Genomic DNA, 27169 nt, shown 5'->3' with positions numbered 1-27169 from the left:
ACAGCCACTCTGTTTAGATTTGATTTTGAATCAGAATTTTCTTTTTTTTTTTTTTTACTACAGTATGTGTGTATTTGAATGATAAAAAAAAAATAGCTTTCTCTAGTGTATGTCCTCCACGGAGTGCTGTTCCTGGGTCCAAACCTGGGTAGTCTGCCCACATTGAGAGCATCAATGCAGACTTTTACAGACCCATCTGATAAAAGGATGTTCCTCAGTTGCGTTCACCACGCTCTTTTATCGAAGCTCTGCTTTTGTACTGTTGCATCTCTCTGCTATTTTCATGCTGGTTGTGAGTACATTTTCTCGACTTGTTGCTCTGCCAGGTTTGGCTGTTGCATTGAATGGGATCAGATTGTTTTGTGGCATGCAAAAGATCAGCCATTTAAGACAGAATTGATTGCTGATTGCAAGAGGAGTTTTTCCTGTCGACCACGTGTCTTGTGAGAAAGTGTAGTACTAATGATGTGTATTTATCTATATGACTATTTCACTTTTGAACTAAAACAGCTTCTCCAAAATTCAAAACAGCAGTATAAGTTTGCTTTTCTAATTACACTTTTATTGTATCCAGGCATGCTTAAACAAAGGCAGTAGATAGCGAATACTAGGAAATACCTTGCTTTGGTTAGGAAGAAGTTAAACTGTTCTGTTACTTGCTCCTGATTTGAGCAGTTTGTTTTTCTGTCTGTGAAAGGCTCCATCTCAGCTGACTGCAGGCATCTAGAAGCTGCTCTCTTAGTGGTCTCTGGAGAGAGTTATTTTCAGAATGGTGATTCAGCTCATCCAAAAATAGTTTAAATAACTCAGCAGTGTCATCTGAACAGAACCCGTAGGTGATTAAAGTTGGGCAAGGTGTACCTCGCCTTCGACGTGTGATCCTGTAGGAGTTTTCTTACATGTCTGTCAAGAAGGATTTGTTGTAAATGGACCACAGTCTTATTTCTTCCACGTTCTCAAGCCGTCAACGTTCATCTTAATACTCATGTTACAAAGCTTCGTCCTGAGCTTCTCCTTCCAAGGCAGGAGAGTGGAAGAAAAGCCTCAGGGCCTTGTCCCTTCCCTGAGCACCCTTCCCCCCTGACCTGGTCCCACCTGCAGGGGAAGTGCACGGCAAAAACCCTGCACTTGGCACACTGCCTGTGCTCACCAGGCAGAGGCTGGAGGGGAGGGAAATAACTTCTAATACGCTGCTAAGGGAAGAAAGAGGAGCTGAAGCAGGTAAACGACGAGCGGGAGGCAAATGAGACAGCGGGTGCTTAGCAGAGAGGAGTGATCAAGAGCTCTTAGCAGTGCCGAGGCTCTGGGAGGAAGAAAGGCTTGGAGAGTGGGCTTGGGAGAACGAGTTCTCCTCTCATTGTCATCGCACAAGTGCTCACTCTGCAGCACTTCTCATTACAATGTGTGTCTTCCCTAATCTACTCCAGTGTGTAATTTGTGTCAGGGAAGCCAGCTGTTTTGATCCCTTCCAGCACGAGGCTGGTGCTGTCTGCAGCCCGTCTGCTTTCATTTGTAGAGCTCAGCTTTCCCCCTGCTAGCAGCAGTGTTCTTGAGCTGATTCAGATCCACATCCAGACAGTTTGTTTTCAGATCCCGGGACTGCTTTAAAACATCATCTTAACACTAACTTCTATTGGCAGCTGTGTGAACCTAGTTTTAACTCAATATCCTAATGATCTTGATCCCAAAAGATTTATTCTCTCTTTTTATTTTTATTTTTTTTTCTGATAAGTGCATCTTTTGTAATAAGTGCATGGTCAAAAGAAAATGTGCTGATCCTCAGAACAAAGCAAGCTTTGATTTCATGCTTTAGCAAATCGGTCAGACTTTATCACTGTCACTGGTTGGTGCTTTACAAACACAACCTGTAGCAGGCCATTTTTTTTAATTTTTTTTTTCCTTAGGAAAGCTTTGGAATGCTTAACTACTTCAGAAAATACCAAGTTTCCATTGATCAGAGCAAGGAAGAGGCAAATCCATTAGTATCAATGAGAGATGGACTTAAGATACTATATTTAGGTCCCTTTAAGGTAAATAATCTCTATAAAAGACCTCTCCGATTTCAGTTTTAACTGGATTTCCAATACAGATTTTTCATAAAAGTCTCAGAATAAGAGCAAAGTGCTAGATGCAGACATTTATGTATTCCCCCAACTCACAGTGTCTTCGTTGTGAGTTGTGGCCTTCAGGGATAAAGTAATGACACCAGCAGATCTCATGTGAGTTGGTGGTGGAAGACCTGCAGTGCTAACCAGCTGGTGCTGCAGTCCACACGTAACATAACTCTGAGTTACTGCTCCCCAAAGCTTGTATCTGAGGGTTAGCTCTGTGTCCCTCTGGCTGTTTCTGTCTGTACTGGGGTTGCCAGGAGGAGCGTAGTGGCACTGAGTGTGTGATTACACGTACTTGGATTACCATGGCATACGGGTTCTTAAAATGTTTGACTTTGCTAAATAGCCTTAACAAAGTAGTAATGTGATAATGGCATACATAAGGTCTTAATATTCCTCCCCGCCTTAATAGCTAAAAATTGATAGACTTAGCGAGTAGGGTGTGATCTAAAGCCACTCAGAGTCACCTGAAAACAAACTGTGAACAGCAATGTAATGTGCACCTGGGAGGATCTGGGAAATAGTGAATGGACAAAACGAGAACTTCAGGAAGCTCACTGTTCCCCAAGAATCCGCTTCCATCCCTTTCAAGTGCTGACTTTTTCCCAGAAGTGCATTTAAGGAGTGTGGAGGGCCAGGCAGGGAAGAGAGCGAGCGCACAACAGAAAGCTTTCTCGTAAATGCAGAATGTACCCAGAGGATATTAGAAGACTTTTGAGTAAAACTGCATGATTGTACCCTGGCTGAAAAACACAAGAGCCTGTAATTATGCTGTGTTGTATTTATTCACTGGTGAATTCCTTTAGCTCTTTTTCTCCCTATAGGATTTTTGTTATTTACAGGTCGTGTGTTTTGGGTGTACTTCATTTTTAATACCATACATAATTTTGTTTTGGAGCCAAGGTATTTATTAGAACACTATAGCATATAAAAGCCACCTTTTTGCCTTTGTGCAGCTAAAATAAATAACGTATATAATACATATCCATCTCATTGCTGAATATATTAAGACACATTCACGGTACTGTACTTTTCCACATCCACCTCCATGATTTAACTCTGCTCTGTACCATTTTTTTATTAAATCAGACAAGTTGGTGATCTATTTTGCAGCGGGTAGGGATGCAAGCAGTCCCCAGTACTCTTCATTCTCTGCACACCCTCTGTTCCTTAAGATATTTATTGAAATGGTTGGTGAGGTGCAACAAGCCAGACATAATATTCCCCTTGCCTTTGTGTGACTACACTGTAATGAAGAATTAATAACAGATTCCTAAAGAATATTAATCATACTTTCACAAGCCAGTAGGGAACAATCTAAGTGCAGGAAAATTAATGTAACGGTCCAACTCAAAGGCTCATGCAGAAAGTCAGAAAAAATGGGCCTTGCCTAAAGAGCTTTCCTTCATCTGTGATGGGGTGAGGCATTAGCAAAGCGTGGTGTTCAGCCTGAGAAGCTTCTGCCATCCCAAGGAGATTGTGGCCTTCTGTAAGGGTCTGCCCATCTCTCCCACCTTCTGGGAAAATAATACCTCTGCCAGAGACATCCTGACTAACCAGAGGGCAGCATTCCCACTGAGGCTTTTCCGTACCATGTTCTCTTGACGTGATACATCTGTGATAACCCTGAGGTAGTTCTGCCTTCTGCTTTTGCAAAATGCAGGGTCAGGAGCTGACCTCACCACACGTCTTTAATGAGAAATGATAGCACTCTGAGTATAACCTGTAAAAGAATTAATTTTTCAGTGGCTCGTAAAATATGACGCAAAGGGGAATCACGTTAGAACAATCCTATTAATTAGACACAGTGTTAAAATGAAAATGGCTTTATGAAGGAGAATACAGTGTTTCACTGCAGGCTTGTTTCTTGTAATCAGGATAAACATACTCCATCAGGAAGAGCTGTGCCTTTTTTCTGCGCTCACTGTTGAGGAGCTTTAGTAGATTAAGACTAATTTTAAGCGTGGAAATATCTGACTCAAGTAAAGGAGAGGTAGGAGGAGCTACTTGTGAGTGGGATAATTATCTGGGGGAAAAGTCTCGTTGTCCTAGGCCAGTTTGTTGCTTTTTTGCTGGTATCCTGAACAGAAAAGGCTCCAGTGAAGTGGCCATGAAAAATTACCAGAGGTCTCCAAATCAGTCTCTTGTTATTCCCCATGAAGTTTTCATTTTTTTCTACTGCAGAATATGTTCAGTAGCTGGGCTCCACTTTTGCATGGTGAGATGCTTCATGTTGCATTGGCAAGCTGTGGCTCTGACATCACTGATGCTTTGGGCAGGGGGAATGCCAGCTGCAGCAGGTTGGAGTGAGCACTGATGCGTTCACTGAGGGACAGCCTTTCTCCTCCTCCAGCACGCCCTGCTTTACCACCCTGCTGTTGTATTTCCACTTAGTCATGGGCCACCACGCAATGGCAGGAGGTATTTAGCCTCTCTGACAAATGGTAAGTGCTTGTAAACTCTGAACAGAGCCCTGAGGGTGTGCTGTGGCTCAGAGGAGTGGTGTGGGAAGGCCTGTGTCAAGCCAGCTGGACCTTCTAATGACTGTGCTTGTACTTTTTATCCCTGTCTTTTAGCAGGGGGTAGAGAGGATGGCTGTTACCTGGGGCATTACTACGTCAGAATGTGGACCCAGGTGATGGACAAGTTCATAAGTTCATAAGTTCATAAGGTTGGAAAGGACCTATAAGATCATCTAGTCCAACCATCCTCCTATCACTATCTCTACCCAACTACTAAATTAAGTCCTTTAGCACCTCATCTAAACGCTTCTTGAACAGCGCTAGGGATGGTGCCTCAACCACCTCCCTAGGCAGGCCATTCCAGTGCCTGACCACTCTTTCAGAAAAGAAATGCTTCCTCAGGTCTAATCTAAATCTTCCCCGGCGCAACTTGTGGCCATTCCCTCTCGTCCTGTCATTACTTATCAGGGAGAAGAGGCCTACCCCCCTCCTCACCACAACCCCCCTTCAGGAAGTGGTAGAGTGCAATAAGGTCTCCTCTGAGCCTCCTCTTCTCCAGACTGAACAATCCCAGCTCCCTCAGCCGCTCCTCATAAGACTTGTGCTCCAGGCCCCTCACCAGTTTTGTTGCCCTTCTCTGAACACGCTCCAGGGCCTCAATGTCCTTCTTGTAGTGAGGGGCCCAAAACTGAACACAGTACTCGAGGTACGGCCGTACCAGAGCTGAGTACAGGGGGATGATCACCTCCCTGCTCCTGCTGGCTACACTATTTCTAATACAGGCCAGGATGCTGTTGGCCTTCTTAGCCACCTGGGCACACTGCCGGCTCATGTTGAGCCGAGCATCAACCAACACCCCCAGGTCCTTTTCCTCTTTACATTCTTCAAGCCATTCTGCCCCAAGCCTATAGCATTGCATGGGGTTATTGTGGCCAAAGTGCAGGACCCGGCACTTGGTCTTATTGAACCTGAATTATATTGAATTATAGTGATGCAGCATCCTCAGTCACCCAGCCAGTAGGGACCCCTTGTCCCACCTGGTAATGAACGTGGCAGATAGAACAAGTGTATTTGGGAAAAGTGGCCCCTGAACACCTAGAGGCAAAATGTGTTTTCTCCAAAGAGCTGAGGAAGTCTGCATCGCATACCCCAACCAAGGCATTCACTACGTATGTAATTTAGGTACTGTGTTTATGCTCCTCTCATCCATCTGCAATAGTGGAAACTCACGGATAATGCAGCTTCCAGACTCCAAAGTCTGTAGGATTGCTCTGACTCTTGGTTGCATGTAGGGATGAGGACATAAGGTTATTACACCCTGTAGTCTTCTTTCTTGATTCAGTCATCTAGACAGTCATGATTTAAGTCTCCAGAGATAGCATGGTAGACGGAGTCATCTCTCTTGGACCTTTATGCTCTTGCTTTAGGGCCTGAACATCAGTGTTAGGAAGAGTTCAGATCTCTCTTTTGCATGCTGGATATGGATTTTAGATCTTTCAGGCAAAGGAGGAATGACTTTGCATCTTGCAAGAAGCAATCAGCGTACACAGTGACTAAATGCAAGCTCTGATGCAAATGCTACACAAAGTCCCAATCAGCTCCCACCAGAATTTCATAAGGACACACAAGGAACACTGTGATTAAAACAGTGGTCTACTGAGCCTACTTTCCAACTGCTCCTTATTGTATTAATTCAAAGTTTTTTCTTATTGGAAAATTAAGTAGCAGGTGTGGTTTTAATGAGCTGTAGCAGCCTGGGTTTAGTGGTGTGGTAAATAGATTGTGATACTCATTTCCAATTAAAGTTCTTTTGCAAAGATCAATGAAGCACATTCTCATAAATTGAATCACAGTAAACTAATAAACAAATTTCTTTCAGTCTGCTGATGGCAAATTCTTATTTCCTTAACATGTTAGATCGCATCATTGTATTAATTATATGATGCATGAGCAACAAAGAAGCAATCATTTCTTTAGCAATCTTTTTATATTTATTTTTACCTTGGAATTAGCTTTACGCATAATTACATACCTATAGGGAAGGAACATTAAGCATTAAAAAAAAAAAGAAGGAATTTCAATTGAATATTTCTAATGCTTGACTTCTGTCTGTCATCCATAAAGGTTTAAGAGATCTCGTTAAAAACTGTGCTGCATTATTTGTTTGGCTGATTACAAGAACCACTAGGTCTGGAAGGGTGCACCGTAACCTTTAAACTCAATTAGTATATGATATGTTCACGTCAGGAGCAACAGCGTTCATGAATAATAGAGTGAAGGCATAATTCTGTTTCTGTAAACACATTGCTGTAGTCATCTGAAAAAAAGTAAGATATTAACTTTCCAATTTTAAATGTCAACAGCATGTTCTCAGCCCGTAGTAATGGTGTGACAGTTCATTGGGAACCTACTCTCGTTACTTAAGGATACAATTTGGTGCTGAAAGCAGCCTTGATCACTGATGGAGCTCCTTGGGGGGATACCAGCACACTGAGTAATAAAAATGATAAAATCAAGCTCTCAGTACTTAGGAATGTTGTTTCCTGAGGTGCCACATTACTGCAGGCTTTGCGAGGTGCCAATTGGAGTGGATGCAGCACCCCAGAGCAAGCCTTCTGGGGCTCCTGCTCTGTGAGGTTGCCTCTGCCCAGCTGGTGCTGGGATGCCCAAGCTCCCTGCAATCCCTTTGCAGGCTGGAGCGTGGAGCCATGCTGCTGCAGACCACACAGAGCCCAGAGGCTACCCTTCTCTGGCTCATCCCCTGCAGGGGTCCAGCTGGCCTTCAGCTGCAGCAAGGAGCATTTCATCTCAAAGTTTAGTAATTGGCCCCTTCTAGGTAACAGTACTGAAACGCATCCTGCAAGGGCTCCTCAGCTTCCCTGGTGCTACCTGGGAGTTTGCAAGTGGAAAGCTGCCATTTTCTGACAGCCAACTGTGGAGAATTCCTCTCGTGCAAACATGAAAACCTCACGTTTGCCCGTGTCCTATTTTTAATGCAGAAAGTGTCTTCGGAAAGTTTGCAGTCAGCCAAATATCTTTCTCAGGCTTAAATGTAGTCAGTGTACAAGTGCAGGCTATCTGAAAATCCAGCATTTATTTTCCTTATGAGACCAGAGCAGGAGATACGAAGGAAAGATGTAGGTCACGTAAAAGGGAAAATAAAGTTGCTGGCGACTTTGTGTAGCTCACTCGTGCGTTGCCTTCTCTGCACTGCCCTTGTCCTTGGGCTCCAGCATTCCTTGTGTGTGTCTAAGAGGTGAACTGTAAAGCACAATCACAGTCATTTTCTTGCTCTTCACTCCTCTGGCAGATAGCTGCTATTCTCTGGTGATAACATATTTTCAGTTCTTCTCAGTGATCTTTTTACAAAAGCCTCCATAAAAGTGATTATTCTGTTTCAGTCGTAGTGTTGGGTTTATTGGGGGGGTGGAAAAGAAAGAGCAGAAATGCGACTGTAGCTGCAAATCCCTGGTGTGGAGCTGAGGGGTGATCTGTAAGCACCCCAGAATCTGTTCTGTCTTAAAGCTATGGATGTCTTTGCTTAGCAAGGAAAGAGCTGGGTCATTGCAAGGCAGCAGGGATTGCTCGAGGTGGTGGATTCATAACAAGGCCAATGGAAGTGTGCTTCTGTAGCAACTGCGCATCCTAACGTGACTGTAAGTCTTGGCAAAGAATATGAATTCGTTGTGCTCCTTCAAGACACATAGTGATCAAGGAAAATGCTGGTGTTAATATTAGCTGAAGATGTTTTAGCCACTGAGAAGTGTCTTTCCCTCGCATGCATTCAATCTGAGCTATTCTATTAAGCTAATAAGTTTGAAAGCAGAAGGAAACAAGAACATCCCAGACTTGAGATGGGAGGAAAATTAATCTGCAGCTTAACAGACTGAGAAATACTTATTGTAGTGCAAAATAAGGTCTGCAGTGTGATGAATTGCTTGTGTTGTGTGGAACAGGATGCAAGATGAGAGAAAGTTTTAAGGCTTTCCTGAGAGAGCTGAGTTGGGTTGGTTTCATCATCAGCCAGGTTCCTCTTCTGCAGAGAGCACTGCTGTTTGTGTAGCTGTTAATTGCAGCAAATTTGAAGGCCAGTGGGTATGTGGTTTGCTGAATTGTGCATTTTCTTACATTAAATCATATATGTACGTAAAGCCAAGTATATAACAGTTTTGTGTAGCATACATACTTGTTTGTGTGTGTAATCAGCTCTGATGTACACGGGAGTGTGAATCTGCTTATTTTGTTCTGGGACCTGAATAGGTCTCCTATCAGCTTCTCTACAACAGACCAACAGGAACAATTTTGCCTTCCCTGAAGTCGTTGATGATATTGCTTCCCACTTAATGGGAGATGGGTTTACTGCCTAGATATTAGGGGAAAGTGCAAGGCAGATTTCTACATGAATATGTTTTTTCCTCTCCAATGTTGTGAATAGAGATCAGAGATGCGTGGAGGTAAAAGCGTTGTTTATTAGCTGATACTGGAAATACTTATCTATCTTTGTGCATCAAGTAATGAATTTTGATTCATAATATGTTATATAGGACACCAATCTCTACAGCATGCAAGTGTGTGCACCCATTGAAAACTGCATGCAGTCTGTCTGCGAGTAGGGCACCTCTTGGTAAATCATTCTTACTGTAATCTGTACGGTGGAATGACAAGTTTCCTTACTTGCTCCCAATTCTCCTTCACAGTCTTCTTCATTCATTTCTGTATTTCATTGTTTGATCCTTAAGGATTTTGTCTCTGTCCTGAATTAGTGTGGCCAGTGAGCCACAGATGAGTAAAATGGAGATGGAGATGTTGCATGTGCATTTACTACCCTATACTGTACTGTTTGGTTCCCTGGTTAAAATCTACTTAAAGTTTTTCTTCTTTCTTTTCACGTTTTGCTCATCTAACATGGCTTCTGCAAACACAGAGTCATTTCTTTTGGCTCCAGAAAGCCTGATGTCAATGTATTTTTAATTATTAAAAGTAGTTCAAGGTATCTGATAAACTGGGGAATAGCTGCTGCTGAAATGAAAATGACATCTGGAGATTTGTTTGTAGGTTTAAGCTTATCTATTCTGGTGGGTGATTTGAGTGATTCCACCTTACAGAGAGCACGAGGACTTCGATCACCAGGTAATGATGTGGTTAACAGAAGATTGGATTTCCCGCAAGAAGCAATTACCCTGATTGATAAGAAAATTTGAGAAAATTCATTCAAGACTTAATGAGATTGACAAGGTCACGGTTGAGCCAGGCATCCACCTTGAATAGATAAGGTTATATGTTTAGAAGAAGTAATCCAAAGACAATAAGCTCCTCAAAGAATGGATCATTTTTATCTGCACTGAGATGATGAATGAAAACATTAGACTTGTACCTGTGACAGAGAATGTGGGGTGTGAAGATCAGGAGAGATTCTTCACAAAGTCATTCATAGCAGTAGTATTGTTGCTGCCCCATTTTTTTTTATGCCATTAGAAGGATTATAAAAATGACTTTTAGAATCGTTGTGGCCTCAGAAATCATCCCGGAGTTTTATCTTACAACTCTGGACTGTCAGGTAAACTGGAGGTTGTAAGAGGACAGGTATTGCTCTTGATTACACGCACACCTCCTGCTATCCCAAGTGCAGTCCCCTAGTGCTTTTTAGACTCGTGAATCCTGCGCTGTTTCTTAGCTTGCGTTGCAAAGATATGTATTGCCAAGATAATTAAATAAGACATTAAAAGGGGGTGGAAATAGATGAACAAAAGATTTGATTTATAGTTTCAAACATGCTAGGAGTCACTTATAGAAAATACTTTTAGACGTGTCATTTCTTTCTTGAAGTGGTGCAGTGGATTTTGTTGCTTTGCTTTCTGCTGCAAGGGAGAGGAAATGTGTATGGCCAGTAGAAATGGTAACTGATGCTTTTAGTGTACTTCAAACGTGAGTCTTCAGGAGACACCCGACAGAAACTAAAACCTGTGCTTCAGTTCCTATGTCTGTGTGTGTTGTACTGTCCTTGGTGAGTTGTCACTATTGGAGCCAGCTAATTCAGGAATTTCTGCCTATATCTCATCCTAACTCCTGTCTCATTCTAACTGTTTTTAATATATGGTGCATTAGTGATTCAAACACACCTTGGCCTTCTAAATGCATGCAACTTCCCCCTTGTAAGCTGCCTGGGATTAGAAACCTCTGAGAAGGCTGAAAAGCTTGCTGTGTTTTTATTGCACATGTAAGATCCTTGCAGGTAGCGTAGCAAAAAAAGGCTCTTATAATGTATTGTGGAAGAGTTGTATCATTCTACGTTGGAAAAATGTGTTCACAAGAACTTATGTTTGCTTATATCATATATTTTAGATTATTTGCAGGCAGTGGGCATAAGTGCACAGAAGGGAAAGCAATAGCAAATAGTGGAGGGAATTGTGAATACATGCAGTATGTAATCTTCTTTGGGCTGTGGACCCTTCTCTGTATACTGCGTTCGGTTTTCCTTTATAGATAACACCAGAATGAATGCAAGGAAGGTAAATGTGTTCATTTTTCTATCAAGTTTGTAAATGCATCCACAGAAACCTGCAGCTCCTGTTCCACAGCAGGAAGGCTCATCCTGCCTTCCCTGAGCCAATGCCGAGTAACTGCCCCTTAATTCTCTATCCATTTCGCTGCTTTTACAATTACAGAGAGCAAAAAGTATTCTGTGCTCACCACAGCATGATTTCTGAATCATTTCTTCAGAACCCCATTACACTTCTACTGAACATTTTTTATTCCATCTCTAATAAATTATATGGAAGTCTCCCTAAGAAGCCTAACCTACATCTGTGATGAGGCAGTGGTTCTACCTTCAGGTTTCACTAAATAGCATATTTAAACTACTCATACTTTACAGAATTTGTTGATATTGTTATCCTCACCCCTGCATGGAGACACGCTTGAAACAGTAATAGATCATCCTCTTCTTAGTTTGAAGGGTTCCTACTTAATATTATTAGGAAGATTAAATAATAAGTAGTTCTGCAGTCAATAGACAAGATTCTAACCTAATTTAACAGCTTTAATGCCAGGACATAAGGCGTAATGAAGACAGAACGTTTAAAATGAGGTGAAATTGGTTCTTGTGATGCAAATAACTCTTAGTTAACATTTGCCTCTTGATTTTGTGTTTCTAAAGGAAATGTTTTTTTAAAACAGTAAAAATGAGAGGGCGTCCTCAGGGACAGATAAGTTACTTTGGCAGAAGGGCTTTTTCAAAAGGAAGTTCACTGAGAGCAATGTGTTGAATTGCAAAGGCACTGTGCTCACAAGGCAGTTGGCAAGGCTTCCTAATGCATGCTGAAACTTCTTTCTCTCCTCCATGGCCCTAGAATTTCTCTTTTTGTTCAGGTTATGACTCTTGACACCACTTTTCTTCCTTGCCTGTTTGTGGAAATGGTACTCACTTCTCATGTCTACATTCCTGTTCTAGTCACCTTGGCGACAACATCCACCGTTTTTTCTCCTGTTTCCTCTATACAAAAACCTGAAACCTTTAGTGTAGTGGCTGTGTTTCCCCAGTGACAACATGGGACTTTACTACGAACAAATTACAGGATCCTGAAGGCTTAATGTGATGAGATTTCCAACTTATTCCTAACAGAGACTGAAAAAACTGGGATTTCCTTAGCCTGCTTTCCTGCATTTCCAAGATGATGTGGATAATTCTGTGTTTTGTGTTTTGATGGATGTCTGCAGCACGTATGAAATACTTATCTAGCCCTTACATGACAGCGTTTCTTTTCCCATCCCCATGCATCTACTCAGAAGTTCAGTTCCGAAAGTCAAACCTTACTGAGATGCCGTGCATCAACGCCATCATCCCTTAGGATTTGATTTTACAACTTCAGCCAGATTAAAATATTTCTTGCAGCTCTCAGTCAGAGTGGAGGGTATTCAACCCTTCAGAGAAGCATTCTTAGCTCTTCTGCTATGTCTGTGGCTTCTACTGTTACTATTACTTTATGTTGAAGTTGCCTAGGACTTTAGGTGAGCAGCTCCATCTAACTGGGCCTGGTGCATAACCACCCAGCACTTTCTTGCTGAAGTTGGAAAGTCTGTTACAGAGGTCATACATTTCTATGTCGCGAGGTGTTGCAGTTCCTGATGCATTCATTAGAGAAAGTATCTGGAAAAATATCAGAGAATTATTATTATTATTCCTCTTCTTATATGGCCTTTCCTTTGCAAAAGAGGAAAATGGGTCATCAGTGATTGATGTCAAGTCATTTGATCTCCTGAACTTTGTCACCCAGTCATTGAGCTCCGTGTGATGCTAATTTAGAGAGGGCAAAAATCAAAGAGATAGGTTGTATGCCAATGAGTGGATACATTGATAAGAGAGAGAGAGTGGCAGGCTGTCAGGGAAGTAATTAATTAAGAGAACCAGAGAAATACTAAATCAGTTGTCATTCTGTTCCAGATTTGTGATAGTACTGTAAAGCACATGCCCATATGAATGGCTTCTTGGAAGATATTCCTTCACTGGAATAGAAAATATTCATATATGGAAAACTCACGTACTTCTAATGGAGTTTTAGTGAAATGTCTATCTCCATATGTCCCATGTGTCTTTCTAAATCCTTTTGTCCTTATCCCCTCTGTCTGGAAATCATATATTGAAAAGGTCATTTGTGTTCCTTGCTTTGAGAAGAAGTGGAGAGCTTCTATGACTGTAATGAAAATATTAGTACAGAATATCGTTCCCTTCCCAGAGAGAAGTGAATTTAATTAGCATAAGTCCTCCCTCTTCTGGAGGGAAGAGAGAAATAGCTCCCAGGCTTTTTTGAGGAAAAAAAAAAGTAATCAGGAGATCTGTAAATAACCTTCCTCAGTGTGTTGTAGGATAAAACATTTGGATAAAATAGGAGGAGGAGATTGCTTTGGGATGGGAGTTGTTCGTTCTGTCAGACTAGACCAGCAGAGTGAAGCAACGTGTTTTCCTCATGTGTTCATGTATGTTAGAGTTCTCTGACAAAAACTCTTTCTCCCACTTGGCAAAGTGATGCCAACAAGGTTAGAGAGATTGGGAAAGAACATCAATTGAAGCTGGGCGCAGCTCCTTCCTTTTCCTCCTAGCCATTAGCTGTCAGGTGCTGTGTTAGGTTTGGCATCCAGCTAGCACAGTCAGATTAGCTTCACCTGGTTTGGGAGAAGGTACAATAGGGGTTAATAAATCTGTGTTTCTGTTGCTTGTTTAACCTTTAAAATCAGAACATTATAGGTTCTGAGGGATTTGAAATGAAACTGCCATTCAGATTATGGTGACAGTTTCAACTTGACTTTGCTTTACAAGGATTTAAAATCAAAAGGGTTTTTACTTTTTCTGAAGTCGTTCAGTGCCCTTTTTAGCTTAAACCCCAGGGATAATTTTTCATTGTTCCTGATAGAAACTCTTTTGGCGCTATCAGCCTTGCTAAGTTAGCATTCATCCCAGCTTTGTACTCAGTGCTTTCTTTACTATCAAGAAGTATGGCAGTCCAGGTTAACCTTTTAGAGGGTTTGTCACAGTGCACCCTCAGGGCAACTGAGTGGGCATCAAACTCTTTTCCCAAATGCAGTGCAATTGGCTGTGAGTTCCTAGAGCCCGACATTAGATGATGCTGTATAGCATGGCTTTTACTAAAACCATTTGGAGGCAAAGCCCTCAATATTCTACTTTAATTGTAATCGTTGCAAAACATTCTGGGGTAATTCCTGCCTTCTCTTTCTTCCACTGTGTCTAGGTTTTGTGTCTGTAAGGTGAATCTTTTAGCTGAAATCAAAATTCAATTGAATACAGAAATCTGTAGGAACACACAGATTGTGGTAGCACACTGGGGCAATGGTTCACCAGGAGTTGCTTAGTTGTCGTGCCTTTGACAGTAGCCGAGACCAGAAGCTGCAGAAAATGCTTTAATATCCCTCTAAATTGACAATTTAGCAATGACTCGGGGTGGGGAAGATTTTTGGCCATGAGGTAGCAACCTGCTTTGATCAGCAACCATGCTTTCATTTAATATTTGAATTGATTGGTGGATGGGATGGATGGAGTGATGGAGAGATTCCTATCTGTATGCAATACTAGTCCTAGATTCCCTCCCAGAACCTTCCACATCCCAAATGCAGCCTGTACATTTCAAATGTAGTATCTAAAAGAGAATTTGGATTGTATTTCCAAAGTCTTCCTTAAGAGAAATATTCAGTACCTGGCTGAATTTTATTCTGGTACCTAAATGAATATACATTTAGGATGCCTGTGCAAATTTGTGTAGAATCTTGTCTGTGTTTCAAATGCACAAGTTAATGGGAATTCTGCATGCAAAAGGAGCATGAGATGAGAACGGTGAGCAAATCTGCCTTCCGGTGATTTCCTTCCAAGTATTCTGCAGCCAGCTTTATTCTCAAAGTTACCTTATGTAAACGAATGAGAATATGCACTAGTTTGATCTCCTCTTTTATTTCTGATGCTTGTAAGGAGTATCTTGTGGCAAAGCAGTAGCGAGACAGCAGCATTTCACCTTTCTTGTCTCATGAGGAAACCCTTAGCTTTCTGTTTTGTGCCTGTGAGGTTCCAGGTTGAGTGCTGAGACAGGAATAAAAGAGAGAGATTGATTCTCTGCCTTACTACACCAGTGCTATGCTGGGCTGGCGCTGCTCAAAATTCATAGTAGCCCAGTGATAAAAGAGCTGAACACACCCGGGGAGGGCATGGGCTGGGCTGACATCCCTGCTCTGCTGAGACCATGAGATGAGGCTTCAGGCACAGAGTGGGACATCCTTAAACCAGAGGTCCATCCACTGGAGTGGACACAGCATGAGCACTGTTAAACTAAACAATACAAATATCGACCTCTTTTTTTTTCTTTTACCATAATATTAATCCAGTAGGATAATTGCCTAAATAAAAGGTGAGCTTTGTTGGGTTAAATTATATTCTAGCTTGGCAGTATTAAAATAAAAAAAAACGACTCTCCTGAATCAGGTCTTAATAGAAATCCCTGGCTGCTTTTCATTATTTCTTTATTCCAGTTCTTCCATGCCATGACTTGCTTTTGTTTCTTGGCAATTGCTTGTGATCAAAGTGACATCATAGGCAAATGCAGCAGTAGAGTCACAGACTGAGTCTCTGTAAGGCAACATGGCTTACTAAGCTATCCTTCCTCCCCACGCCCCACCTTGGTCACTTTATGCTCTTTCCATGGTCAAGTGCATCTCAGGATAGAAACTTTATTGCCTACTTTTAGTTTTTTCAGAGTATTACCACCCTAAATTTTCTTTGAAAATTAATTAGCATGATGTAATTCAATGCAGGATCCATTGTTTTGAGAGCAGGATTTCCTGCACTGTCAGTAATTCACTTTTGTGCACTGTAATTGACCTCGCAGTGATGTTTTAAGCCTTCCCTCATAAACAAAGAGCAAAAATTATTTTTATTTGCTTTATTTATTTCACAAGGTTAAAAAAAAAATCTGGCCAATTTTCTTCATCTTCTCTTTCCAAACCTTCCATTTCTTTCACTTAAGAAAGGTTTGACATCATCTATTTCTGCTCCAAAGTGAGTTTCTTTAAATGCTGGCACTGAGAGCAGCCAAAGCAGGTGCAAATCCAGCCATCGCTTTGCAATGCTGCACCTGAAGGTTTCTATAAAGACACAATTTTTAGTGTGATTAGACCCTCAGTACAAACATTATGAAGCTTAATACATTTTGTGTATTTAGCAGACTGTAAATTAGAGGACCGAGCAACTTTTCTATTCAGAGACAGATTCTAATTTCGGTTTCGAATGGAGAGAGTAAGTGTGTTCATTATGTTGGATAAATTGGAGCCCTGACTAGCCTGCCAGCAAAGCCACCTCCAATGGCACCTGACCTGTCAGTGAAATTCAGTTCTCTCCATGCTTGCCTCTTCCATTGTGCTCGCAGAAACGCTCAGAGCAGTCATCAAGCTCTGTGCCAGTTGGGCTCTGTAGGTTTATCAAGAAATCCAAGTCATCTTGCAGCTTGCTCTGGGGTTTTTTGGTCAGTTTTCAAGTTGAGTCTTTGAAATGTCTGGATAGCTGCTGCAGGAAATGTGGGACTGCTCTCTTAGCTCCAGCTTGGATGGCTAACAAGTTCTTCTAGAAAAAAAAAAGAACCCTGAAATGGCAAAAATAAAGAAAATTAATGAAAGTGTTTAACCCTAGCACAGTCAGAACTGCAATTCCAGCAAAAGCTGTCGAGGACAAACCCTCCGAGTGAAGGCTGAGGGGGGAGCAGCCCCGCTGTCTCCTGGCACATCCATTTGTGGTTACACAGATGTCAGGTTTCCTGGATGAACACTAAATTGGAATGAGAAGGGGCTGTAGCATACAGGGCCACGATTCCTCAACACCAGGCTGTTCCTCTGAAGGTGCCAGGAGAGCCTGGTTCGTGTTTGTGTAGTGATATCAAAGTCAGTTCCTGTCCAACTTAATTATAATGAAAACACATTATTCATCAAGTCAGACTGTGCCTTTACTCTCAAGCACAGCAGCTCTCCCATATGAAACGACTGTACTTTCCAAAGAGAGGTGTTCAGTGTTGAGAGCATTCATAAGAGCCACTTAGAAACGTGATCTTCAGAAAAATCTGCCTTTTCATTAAGTAATAGTCAGGAAAACTTAACTTTGGTGCAGATCACCTGCTGCCTGCACATCACTGTCTTCCGCCCACCGCAGATGGCAGGAGACACTTTGGGGACCGTTAATAACAGAAGCTGTCAGCAACTCTTGCAATGGTGCAACTCCACTTCCTCCTCCAAACACAAAATAACATGATTTGTGTAGCAAAGGCAATTGCTCAGTGATGGGGCCATCGTCATCCGTCATCTCAGTTTGTCTTACATTGCAGGGAGCTAGTCAGGAAACTGGCAATGCTTTCAGCTACCAGTTGCCATCTCAACTTCCAGTACGATGCGAAGGCAGCACTTGCTTTTCCCCTGACCAGTTGGTTCTTCTGAAATACATAGAAGCTATGTCTCTGCATTCAGGCAGTTGGATCCAACGTTTCTCTGTTTCTCTCCAGAGCTGCTTCTGGATCTGCTTGGTTCATTTCAGCTGTGTGTTTGAGGGCCTCTTAGGTCTGCACTTCTGTGCTGCTGCATTGACTCTGAGACATGGTAACTTCAGTTTTTAGCAATTTTAACACCTTTCTATGCCTTCTGATATTTCACTTGCTAGATGCCAAACCTGGGCACAGGTTCCCTTTGGGGAGGTTGGTTTCCTAGGTAAGTCTTCTTATTTCTTAGAGCACAGATAGGTCAGTGATGCAAACATCTAAGTGCTGGGATTGTGAACCATTGTCAAGGACATTTGTTTTCTACTTGCTTGGGAGCTTGACCTCCTGAGAGGTCCTTAGAAATACCAGCAAGCAAATCAAAAATGGTACTTTTCTCCCTGAACTGATGGTTGTCTTCAGTTTTCTTCAGCAAATGGGCAGTAATATGCATATTCCTCTCTATGCACAGCTTGAAAACAGTATATGTTGGTGGAGGGAAGAACATCTATAACAATCTTGCTTCTTTTTAAGTTGGCTTTGTTTAGTTTTGTTTCCTTTTGCCTCGATTAGCTTTTATAGCACGTTTATTTTTCCTGTTGACGTGACATCTTCTCGATTCATGTTCCTTAATCCTTTATCGTTTTCCTCTCCGCTTTCTTCATTCTTTTTCTTTCCTTATTATTTTGCCCTAGTTGAATTTGGTAACTTTTTTCCCTATCCTTTCCAAGATACCAGCCTCTCTCTTCGCTGCGTTCCAATAATAGCACCGCGCTTCCTCTGACACTAAGGAGATAACCCCTTTGTGCATGTCCCTTTCTCGCTAAGCGATACAGACAACTCTCAAGCAGTGACAAAAGCCAGCTAAGCGGTGATGAAATACAAACATTTTGTGGCATGCTGAGAAAGCCTGCCTGGAGCAGAGGCCGGGCCGTTGTGATTGATTTGCCGGTGGGATCCGCGGGGAGGGATGGAGCTGTCCAAGTGGTAAGAGTCTTTACGAGCAGCGCAGATGACAGACTTAAGACAAGCCCTAAGGAGTATGTCTTTGAAATTTAATAACATAAGAAAGAAAAATATTCCACACTTCACTAGCAAATCTAATGCCACGCAGTGAAAGCATTATGAAGCTTTTTTTCTCCTTTTTTTTTTTTCTTCTTTTTTTAGAGAAAGACAGAGAGACGTATTAGGAAAGTTGATTAAGAATGTGGTTTCCACGCTGCTTCATTTTAGAAAATCATGGTGATGGCTGATGTACGTTTTCCTGCACTTTATAACTTCTGAAGTGTATTAATTTTCCTTGCTGGGGAAAGTGTCGTTCAAGAAGATTGGGGGAGGAGGGAGGGGGCCTGACATCCTTATTATGCTGTCACATAAAGACTGCTTCTTCAGGCTCTTCAAGGTCTGTGTCTCTGGGAGACTGACAGACTAATAGGTTCTATTCTTAAATTCAGAGTATCGTTGATAGCGCACCAAGCAATTTATCTTTAAAATAAAAAAAAAAAAGTGAAAAAAAATTTCTGCTGATACATAGTTGCAGAAAGTCACTGGGAGATGGCTGAATAAAATTGAATTTCTCCTATCTTGCAAAAATATAAACACAGAGTATTGACATGCTTGGCGCCGAGTGCCTGTATCTTCGCAGTGTAGGACCAGATGTAATTACCTACATACTGTGAATTTCATTCCCATCACAAAATCTTGAGGCAGGAATATCGTATGCTCCCCAGCCTGCAAGCAACCACAGCATTTCCAATGGGAATAATGACTTTTGATGACACGATCCGTTGTGGCATGAAATAAGTTCACGTCGTTACACGTATCTGGGAGAAGCACAAACAGGATTTAATAACGTAGAGATAAATCAAACACAAAACATGTATTTATTCTCCATCAGGCCCTTAAGATCTGGAATCGGGAGCTTGGCAGTAGTGGGAACAGACAGAGATGACTCTTGGGACTTGATGCTGCTGGTATTTTGCCTCTGATGCCATGATTTTAAAACCCAGCTGTGGATTTCCAGCTGTGAGAAAGCAGTAAATGATGCTAGAGATGCGTCTTAGAAAGTTATAGATAAACTGCATAAGCGCATGAGAAGCAAAAGCTTTGATAGTATGGGGAATTTGCCTAGACAATTCAGATAGTCGGTGAATTACCTGCTCCTGCTAAACGAATAACTCTTACTTAAAACCATTCCGGTTGGCCCCAGACTGTGCAAACTAGGCAATATAAATGCAGCTGGTAAAGTTCATTCACATACAAACGAGATGAGTGAAAATGAATCTCCATTCTTTAAGCAAATCAGGTGCATTCACAACACTGCCTTTGTTTTTGCTCTGTCGTGAAATTGCAGAATAGATGGGAGGGAAATGAGAATGCTGAATCGCAAGGACACATGGGCAGACAGCTTCATGCTTCATCCTGGGGTATCACAGCACTTACTTGGCAAGCTGTTTCTCCTAACTCCTTCCTGCTGCTGCCTAGCTATTTTTCTAATGGCTGGTATCAATCAGGAAATTCTACTTTATGTTGTGCTCTGGAAGTCACAGGGAAACAGCCGTCGTCGCTGGAGGAACGCTGCCCCACAGCACTGTCCCCCAGGGGAGATCTTGTCTGTCTGCATTACCAGTCCAGATAAAACCAGGTTAATCTGAAATTGTTTCAGGTTTCTACGCTCTCCTTCACTATAAAGTCCCAGTGCACTGAGGTGTAAGAGGCAATCGTCAGTGTGCACCAAGGAATCTCTCCTCAGGTTTCATTTCTTTTGGATGTTCCCGTATTTAAAACCGAGGCCAAGCTCTCAAACAACGACTGCAGAGTCTGTGTCCGGATTTTGAAGTGGTGGCATGGAATGCTTTCTCAAGTGCCTGATTTTGGGGAGGGAAGAATACCGGTAAGCAATACAAAGCCGGGGGGACCGTGTTTTGTTTTCAGACCAGCAAAGCTGGAGGAGGTGAACTGAGATAGAGGTGGCGAACTGCAGCTGGTGTGGATTTATAGCTCATTCTGAGAGGCAGGGAGTGGATTACACTCCTCCATTTGCCAGCTTTTCATCTCTGCTGTGTATAACGGTACTCTTTTTTCATTTCATAATTAATCCAAATAGAGTACAAGTAACTAATGAAAATAAGATTGAAATACAGTTGTGCGGAAGACAGATGGGTCTACAAATGGCATGTACAGGCAATGGATGATGCTAACCATTTGTAATATGCCTGTGCCTTTCCCAGGAATTAAAGTCTTACCCCATGAAGCCTACTGAGGCGGTCTGTGTGATGGGAACTGATCCGTGGAGCACGAAGAGAATTTCAAAAGGAGGTTTACTGGCTTGATTTAATATTCTCAGAAAGAGAATTCAGGTCCTAATCCTGAGTTTACTATTGATTTCTTTTGTTCATTCAGATCCAATGCTAAAGATTTCACTAAAGCATTTGTGTTGCAGGTCTTCAGGTGCTACGCAGAAAAACGATTTTAATTTTTGGGTGGGATCCCCCTTTAGCATCCAGAACAAGCCATGGCTTGCTTGCTTTCTTTCTTTTTCTTCCTGATGTATTTTTGAGTTAAAAAGCTTCTGTTTCAAGCTTTGAAATAATAATTCCAGATTCCCTAAAAAGCATCAGTGTCCAGGCCAGGACAGGCTTGGTTAGCTTGCTAAAGCTCATGTGAAAAAGAAACTACCTCCCTAACAAGCCTGTTTGTACTGCACAAGGAAAAGCAGAGAGGAATCTGAAAAACCCTTTGGATATCTCTATCTGGGACCCAGAGTTTGTGTATGAAAGTGACGGCTGTTTTTGTTCCATGTGATGGCTGCTACTACAGCCTCAATCCTTGGTATCTCAACTGTGCAGAAAATGAGGAACTACATGGAAGGTCTTTTATTGAAACATTTTATTTCTAGAAGAATTACATGAAGAAAGAGAGAAATACATACATAAACAAGGGGATGTGAGAACTGAGAAGGGTACTAACTGCAACATGCTATTTGGGGAACTATGCACCTAAAAGCTATGAGATTGCAGGATTATTGAAGTGTGTCTATCTGTACTGGGTCCTGCACTATGGGGATGTGCCAGGGGCTGCATCTGCCCCGTGCTGGCTGCAGCTGCATGTTGCACAGTGCAGGGCTGCGCAGAGCTGGCTGCAGCTGCACGTAGAGCAGTGTGGAGCTGTGCAGGACTGCCATTGTGGTGGCATGGTCATAGCTGCCGCCCTCATGGCCATTGCCAAGGAGGAGATGAAGGAAGACAGGGCCTCCCAGAGTGCCTGCAGCTGTGGTGGTTGTGAGGCCTGGGGGAGCTGCTGCTGAGTGGGGCCGGGTGTGAAAGCAGGGGGCACGAAGGGCAGAGCAGAGTGCGGTGATGCTGGTGCTGTGGCAGTGCCTGCTGGGGCCCCGGGGGTGTCTGTCTTGCAGAGCTTGGCTGGTGGAGGGCCCACGGGTGCTGCTGCCTGTGCGTCTTGTTGTTCTGCTCCCTGCAGGCTCTCGTCTGGCCCAGCAGCTGCTTCGTGCACGGGCTGGGCACCTTGGCTGCTCCTCTGTGGGTTCTCATGTGGAGCGTCCTGCAGGTCAGGGCCAAGGGCAGCTGCAGCTCTTCTCTTCTTAGATGGTCTTCTCTTGCAGCTCTGCAGCATGCATGGGTTGTCCCTCCTGAAGAGCGGGCAGGAATAGCGGAATAACTGCAGAAGGCAAAGGACAAGAGTTGGGTGTTGTGAGCATGGGGCCGAGGGACAGCAAGATATGGGAAGTAGGGCCTGTCATGGCTAAGGGCAAATGTGGGTATCTTCAAGGCTCATGGGTGGCTTAGTTTCAGCTGGGATGGAACTGTATTCTTCAGAGCGCTGGCACGATGCCATGGTTTGCTTTGAGGAGTAAAACAGTGTTGGTAACACACAGACATCTATCCTGCTGCTAAGCAGTGATGTACAGTGCTAAGGCTTTAGCGAAGGGCCCAAGGAGCTGGGAGGGAACAGGATCAGGACAGCTGACTTAAACTGGCCAAAGGGATATTCCATGCCCTGTGACATCGTGTGGAGGGTGTCTGGAAGGGGGGGAGAGGGGCTGTCTTACACACGAGAGCAGCCTGAGTTCAATGGGCTTGAGTCATGAGTTGGTGAGCAATCACTTGTGCTCCACTTGGGATATGCATTCGTATACTTCTCTACTGGCATAACTGTTATCCTTTGTTAGCAAATAATTTTCTCTCAACCCAAGAGTTCTCCTGTTTATCCTTGATTCTCTCCCCCATCCCTCTGAGTAGAGGCAGCACAGTGGGTGTCAGTGCACCAGTGGGTCACTTTGGACCCACAGCTCAGGCTGACTGAAACAAGAGCTTGTGTGAGTTTATGGTGAGAGGTGGTTCGTGTGGGGAACGACCGATGCATTTACCTTCCTGTGGGCAGCAATCGCTTTTTCTTCTGCCAGAAATTCTGGAAGATGTGGAGACCTTTCCATGTTCTGGGGCACTCTGGTGAATCCGTAATCATTGAGCTGATGAATAAAGCTCTTCATGGCAGTGCACCGAAATGCTCTGATGGGCGATTCTTTGGCCAGGACCTCCGCTACGAACAGTTGTTCGTCAATTACCAGGCACTTTCCTCCGTGACCCCACCAGATACTTTCCACGTTCTCACTCTCAGCCAGTACCCAAAGCTTCTGAGGAAAGGTGAGAGTTGAAAAGATGCTGTTTTGGCCAGGGCTTTTTGCAGATGAGCTCGGAGGCGATGCTTCGGTTTCCTCCTCGCCCAGAGCCACTTCTGGCTCCTTGACTTCCACTGTTGGTCCTTCAGCAGCGTGGCCAGCCAGTGCTTGGTCCTGTCCTGCTGTCTTTGTGGAAGTGGAGGCAGCGCTCTCCAGCAGCTCCTCCAGGTGGGAAACAGAAGCTGCTTGTGCTGCCTCCATTTCAGTATCTGTCCGGTTTGGGCCACAGACGGATGGCACAGCCTTTTGTGCAGCGAGACGGCATCAGCCTTGCCTGCTGCCACAGGGAATGTGCCCGCAGTGCCCGGGGTTCCAATGGGACACCGTTAGGCATCACCATGGCAACCCTGTGTGGGCATTGTGATATCAGCGCTTGGAGCCTCCCAAGCTGATGTCACTGAGCAGCGCCTGTTGCTGGTCCTGCCCAAAGCCGTTGGAATTTGAGTCAAGGGGCAAATGGAGTGGTGCTGGAAGGAGAGCAGCCCTCCGCCAGGCCATCTCGTCCCGGTTTGCGCCCACCTCTCGCCAGTGCTGCATGATTTCCACAGCAGAGGCTGTGCAAAGCAGTAGCTGTGTGCCCAAGGCGATGCTCCACATCATCAGCAGCAGCGCAGTGGCTGCTGCGTAGGTGTAGCATGGAGAAAGACACTCAATACACTGTGCTGATGGTGTAAACAGGACATGTGCAACTGCTGTGTGGTTCTTTAGCTTCTGTTGGGAATTGTATAGGCGAGCCAACCTCACTGGGGATGTTCTTTGTAATCACACCCCTCTGTACAGCATCAAGCACGTTGATGGTAAAGGCAAGGTGTGATGTAGTGGCAGTGTGTGGCTACAGGGCTGGAGTGCATGCTGTGTTTGAGGACAGTGCTATCCTGGTGGAGATACTGAGCCCCTCCATTTCAAAGACACTTTGCAGGGGTCTTTGTGCAGCCTTGTTTATTGGGAGGTGCCCGTGTCTACAGCACAGATTTGGTACTGATCTTATAGGTCCCTTCCAGCTCAAACCCTGCTGAATTGTGCCCGTGTTTCATCCATGGAGCCAGGGAGACTAACCCTACTCTGGGGTGCATCCCTTCCAGCTCAGGATGTTCTTGCATTATATCAGTTTCTTTTTGGAACTGTTAATTGTCAGGGTCTGAGATTTGAGCATTTAGATTGCAGGGGCTAAGCCAAACTCATTCAGTACTCCCCAGGCAATGGGTGAATATTCCATAAAGAATTAAAAATACTTGGAATAAAAGCAGTAATGTGCCAATCTGTGGCAACAAATGGAAACACAATTCCTTTATTTCCAGTGTTTAATGGGTAAGATATGCCGTAAAACTGTCAAAAGTGTGAACCCTACTGAAAACCTTGGCAGGGAACTGCATCTGAAGCACTATAAATCTGCAAAATCTATGATGTTTCATACAATGTGCGTTTTCGTTTGTTGGGTTTTTTTTAGTTGTTTTTTTTTACTTGAACTTCAGTGTGATGTTACAGGATATTTTGCCTATACCTGATAAGGACTGTATTAGCTTCGGATCCCCTCTCAATGCTCCGCAGCTACGTCCCATTACCTCGCCATAGATTGTTACTGGCTGCAATCCAGTGCTTCAGTATTAGTGTCATAAATGCCTCCGTGACATACGACATTTGTTACACTCGACAGCAGCATTCATTAGAGCAAGCAGCAGCAGCCAGGCCGTGTTTCCTTCCAGTATTTAGCCATCACTGGACGAGAGCTGAGCATTTTGGCAGCAGGAGGAGCGGGGCAGCCCAGGGTAGTGACACCGCGTGTTATCTCCGAGGGCTCAGTCGATGCCTTGTGCTCACATGTAGCCAGGAGATGTGCTGACTCACTGTGCTAAACGCCTTTGTTATTATTGATGATTTTGTTAATAATGCCTCGAGGCTCTGCTGGGCAGGCTGTAAGGGTCCTGCCCCAGCCAGCCCCAGGAGATAAGCTGCACGAAGCAGGGCTATCGCTTTCCATCACAGTCAGGGAGCAGTGCACTGAGAAATGAAATGCTGAGTACTGCAGGGAGCAAGGCTCTTGCTGGAGCTATCTCCAAGCTTGTCCTCTGCTTCAGTGCCATGTCTCACTGCTGCACTTGCTGGTGGATTTGTGCCTATGGAAGTTATTAATTCTTGCGGCAAATGTTCCTTGGCAGTGTGAGTGCTAAAGGCTTGGGTTGTTTTTCTTTCTTCTCTGTGAATCAGAACCCTCGTGGCACCAGTACAGACCCCGAGAAGCCAGACAAGTATCCAGCAATGGTCTCTACCAGCTAACTGACTTTGTTTAGCACACTCCTGCTTCTTGCAGACCTGTTGATTGTATGATATCTGTGGGCTCTTAGTCTCCTTGACCAGCTTTTGAATTTCTTCCGCATCCAATGTGTGATGCCCTAAGGTTTGTGCCAGCAGCATTTTCTAGCACGGGACTCCAAGGGCACAAAAGCCAGGATTTCGTAGCAGTGTAAGGCTAATGATTCAAGTGTGCATGCTGGCAGTCACGGGAGCAGCGCTGCAGGAGGAAGCACCGCCTTTCTCTTTGTCATTCTGACAGCCTGGTATTAAAGACCTGCAAGTGTCAGAAGACGGAGGAAATCAGCTGGCCTCTCTGACAGATTTTACAGCGTAGTGTCTGTGCTGTCAAGGCAGCAAATATGACAAACGTGAGAAATGACAGTAATAGGAATGTTTAGGAAAGGGAACAAGCCTAATAGAGATGCCGCTGTTGACAATAACATGCTTATGTTAGAAGTCAGTTCTTTGAGCTTTTGTAGTCGGTGAAGAATTTATTGAGCCTGTTTTTCTATGTCTGTTTTTTCTTCTTGTTGTCGTACCCATAACTGTGTGTCTCTTTTTACTATCATGGTAAAATACTGCTTAGTTGTAATGTGGGTAAAAGAAGCCAGTCGCTCTATAGTGCTCTGTTTCACTTGAATTATCATGGTAGTGCAGGCAGCATCTGAGGGCTCCGTTATAGTAGATACTGAGCAAATAGGAGGAAAGAGAGGATTAAAAATCACATTATTTTAATTCAGAAAAGCTTAGAAAGAGATGAAGATAGACCAACTTCTGAGCTGGGAGAGCTGAAGCACCCACCTGTGTGGCAGTATAAAATTGAAGTTACTGTGGCTGGCCATGGGGCTAGCTGTGGAGCCTACAGTGCACATCGTGCTCCTCTCATCTCTTCCTGGCCACTGAGGGCTGAGCATGGATGGGTTTAATAGCAGTCGTTGCCTATATAAGTGTGACTTCCAGCAGTATTTACGTGCCTCGGGGTACCTACAAATGCCTAGTCACCGTCAGCAGCTCTGGCATACACAAGTCTGCCATCAAAGCGATTATAGAATTTCTTACTATTTCTCTCTCAAATTTTCTTGAGCTGCCCATTCGCAGGTCTCAGGCAGGCTTTAAATCTCCCCCTGCCTCAGCTGTCTGCAGGTGAGATAAAGTCCCTCCATGGCAGTGTGCACTCACTTGTGATAGATGCCTGAAATCGGTGGGTGAGTTTCTTTCTTGGGAAATTAAGTTTTTCTCACTGGAGACTGCTCCCCTGGAGCCCATGGGAACAAACTGCTCTGCATTTCTGCTGTGGGATGGCAAGGGTAGATGAGATGAATCCCAGCCTGTGTCAAAAAGCCGTTATGCGTCTGGTCATTCCTTTTGAGTTAATGGAAAAAATGCTGCACATGCTATCCAAGGGAAAAATAAATCATTGCTCACATCCAGGTCTCCTCTTCCGTAACACAAGCCTATCCATCTCATCACTTGGGAAGGGAAGGAGCACTGAAGAGGTTTTAACTGAATGGCTGCAGGCATCTGAAAATAGAGCGGGGAAAGGAAAAAGAATAGGAAATTAATAAAAAGTTATCTTCTATTCTCCAAATGCCTTTAAAG

The 27169-nt window shown here is 43.6% G+C and overlaps 2 protein-coding genes across 2 annotated transcripts in view; one reads left to right on the top strand and one right to left on the bottom strand.

Annotated features, from left to right (window-relative positions):
* Positions 1 to 27169, top strand: part of SPAG16 (sperm associated antigen 16) — a 337389-nt gene that overhangs the window by 298329 nt on the left and 11891 nt on the right. The gene's annotated exons all lie outside the window — the stretch shown is intronic.
* On the bottom strand, positions 21640 to 23479 carry LOC136057865 (heat shock transcription factor, Y-linked-like). The gene is made up of 2 exons (XM_065750905.1): positions 22967 to 23479; positions 21640 to 22257 (listed from the first exon to the last, which is right to left on the bottom strand). The coding sequence occupies exons 1-2, from the start codon at positions 23477 to 23479 to the stop codon at positions 21640 to 21642; spliced, it is 1131 nt and encodes a 376-aa protein (XP_065606977.1).

The sequence above is a fragment of the Cyrtonyx montezumae genome, unplaced genomic scaffold (assembly GCF_038088225.1).
Source record: "Cyrtonyx montezumae isolate F1298 unplaced genomic scaffold, pur_monq_1.0 scaffold_7, whole genome shotgun sequence".
Classification (NCBI taxonomy): Eukaryota; Metazoa; Chordata; class Aves; order Galliformes; family Odontophoridae; genus Cyrtonyx; species Cyrtonyx montezumae.
The sequence above is the reverse complement of the archived record's forward strand: the minus strand, read 5'-3'. Positions and strand labels throughout refer to the sequence as shown.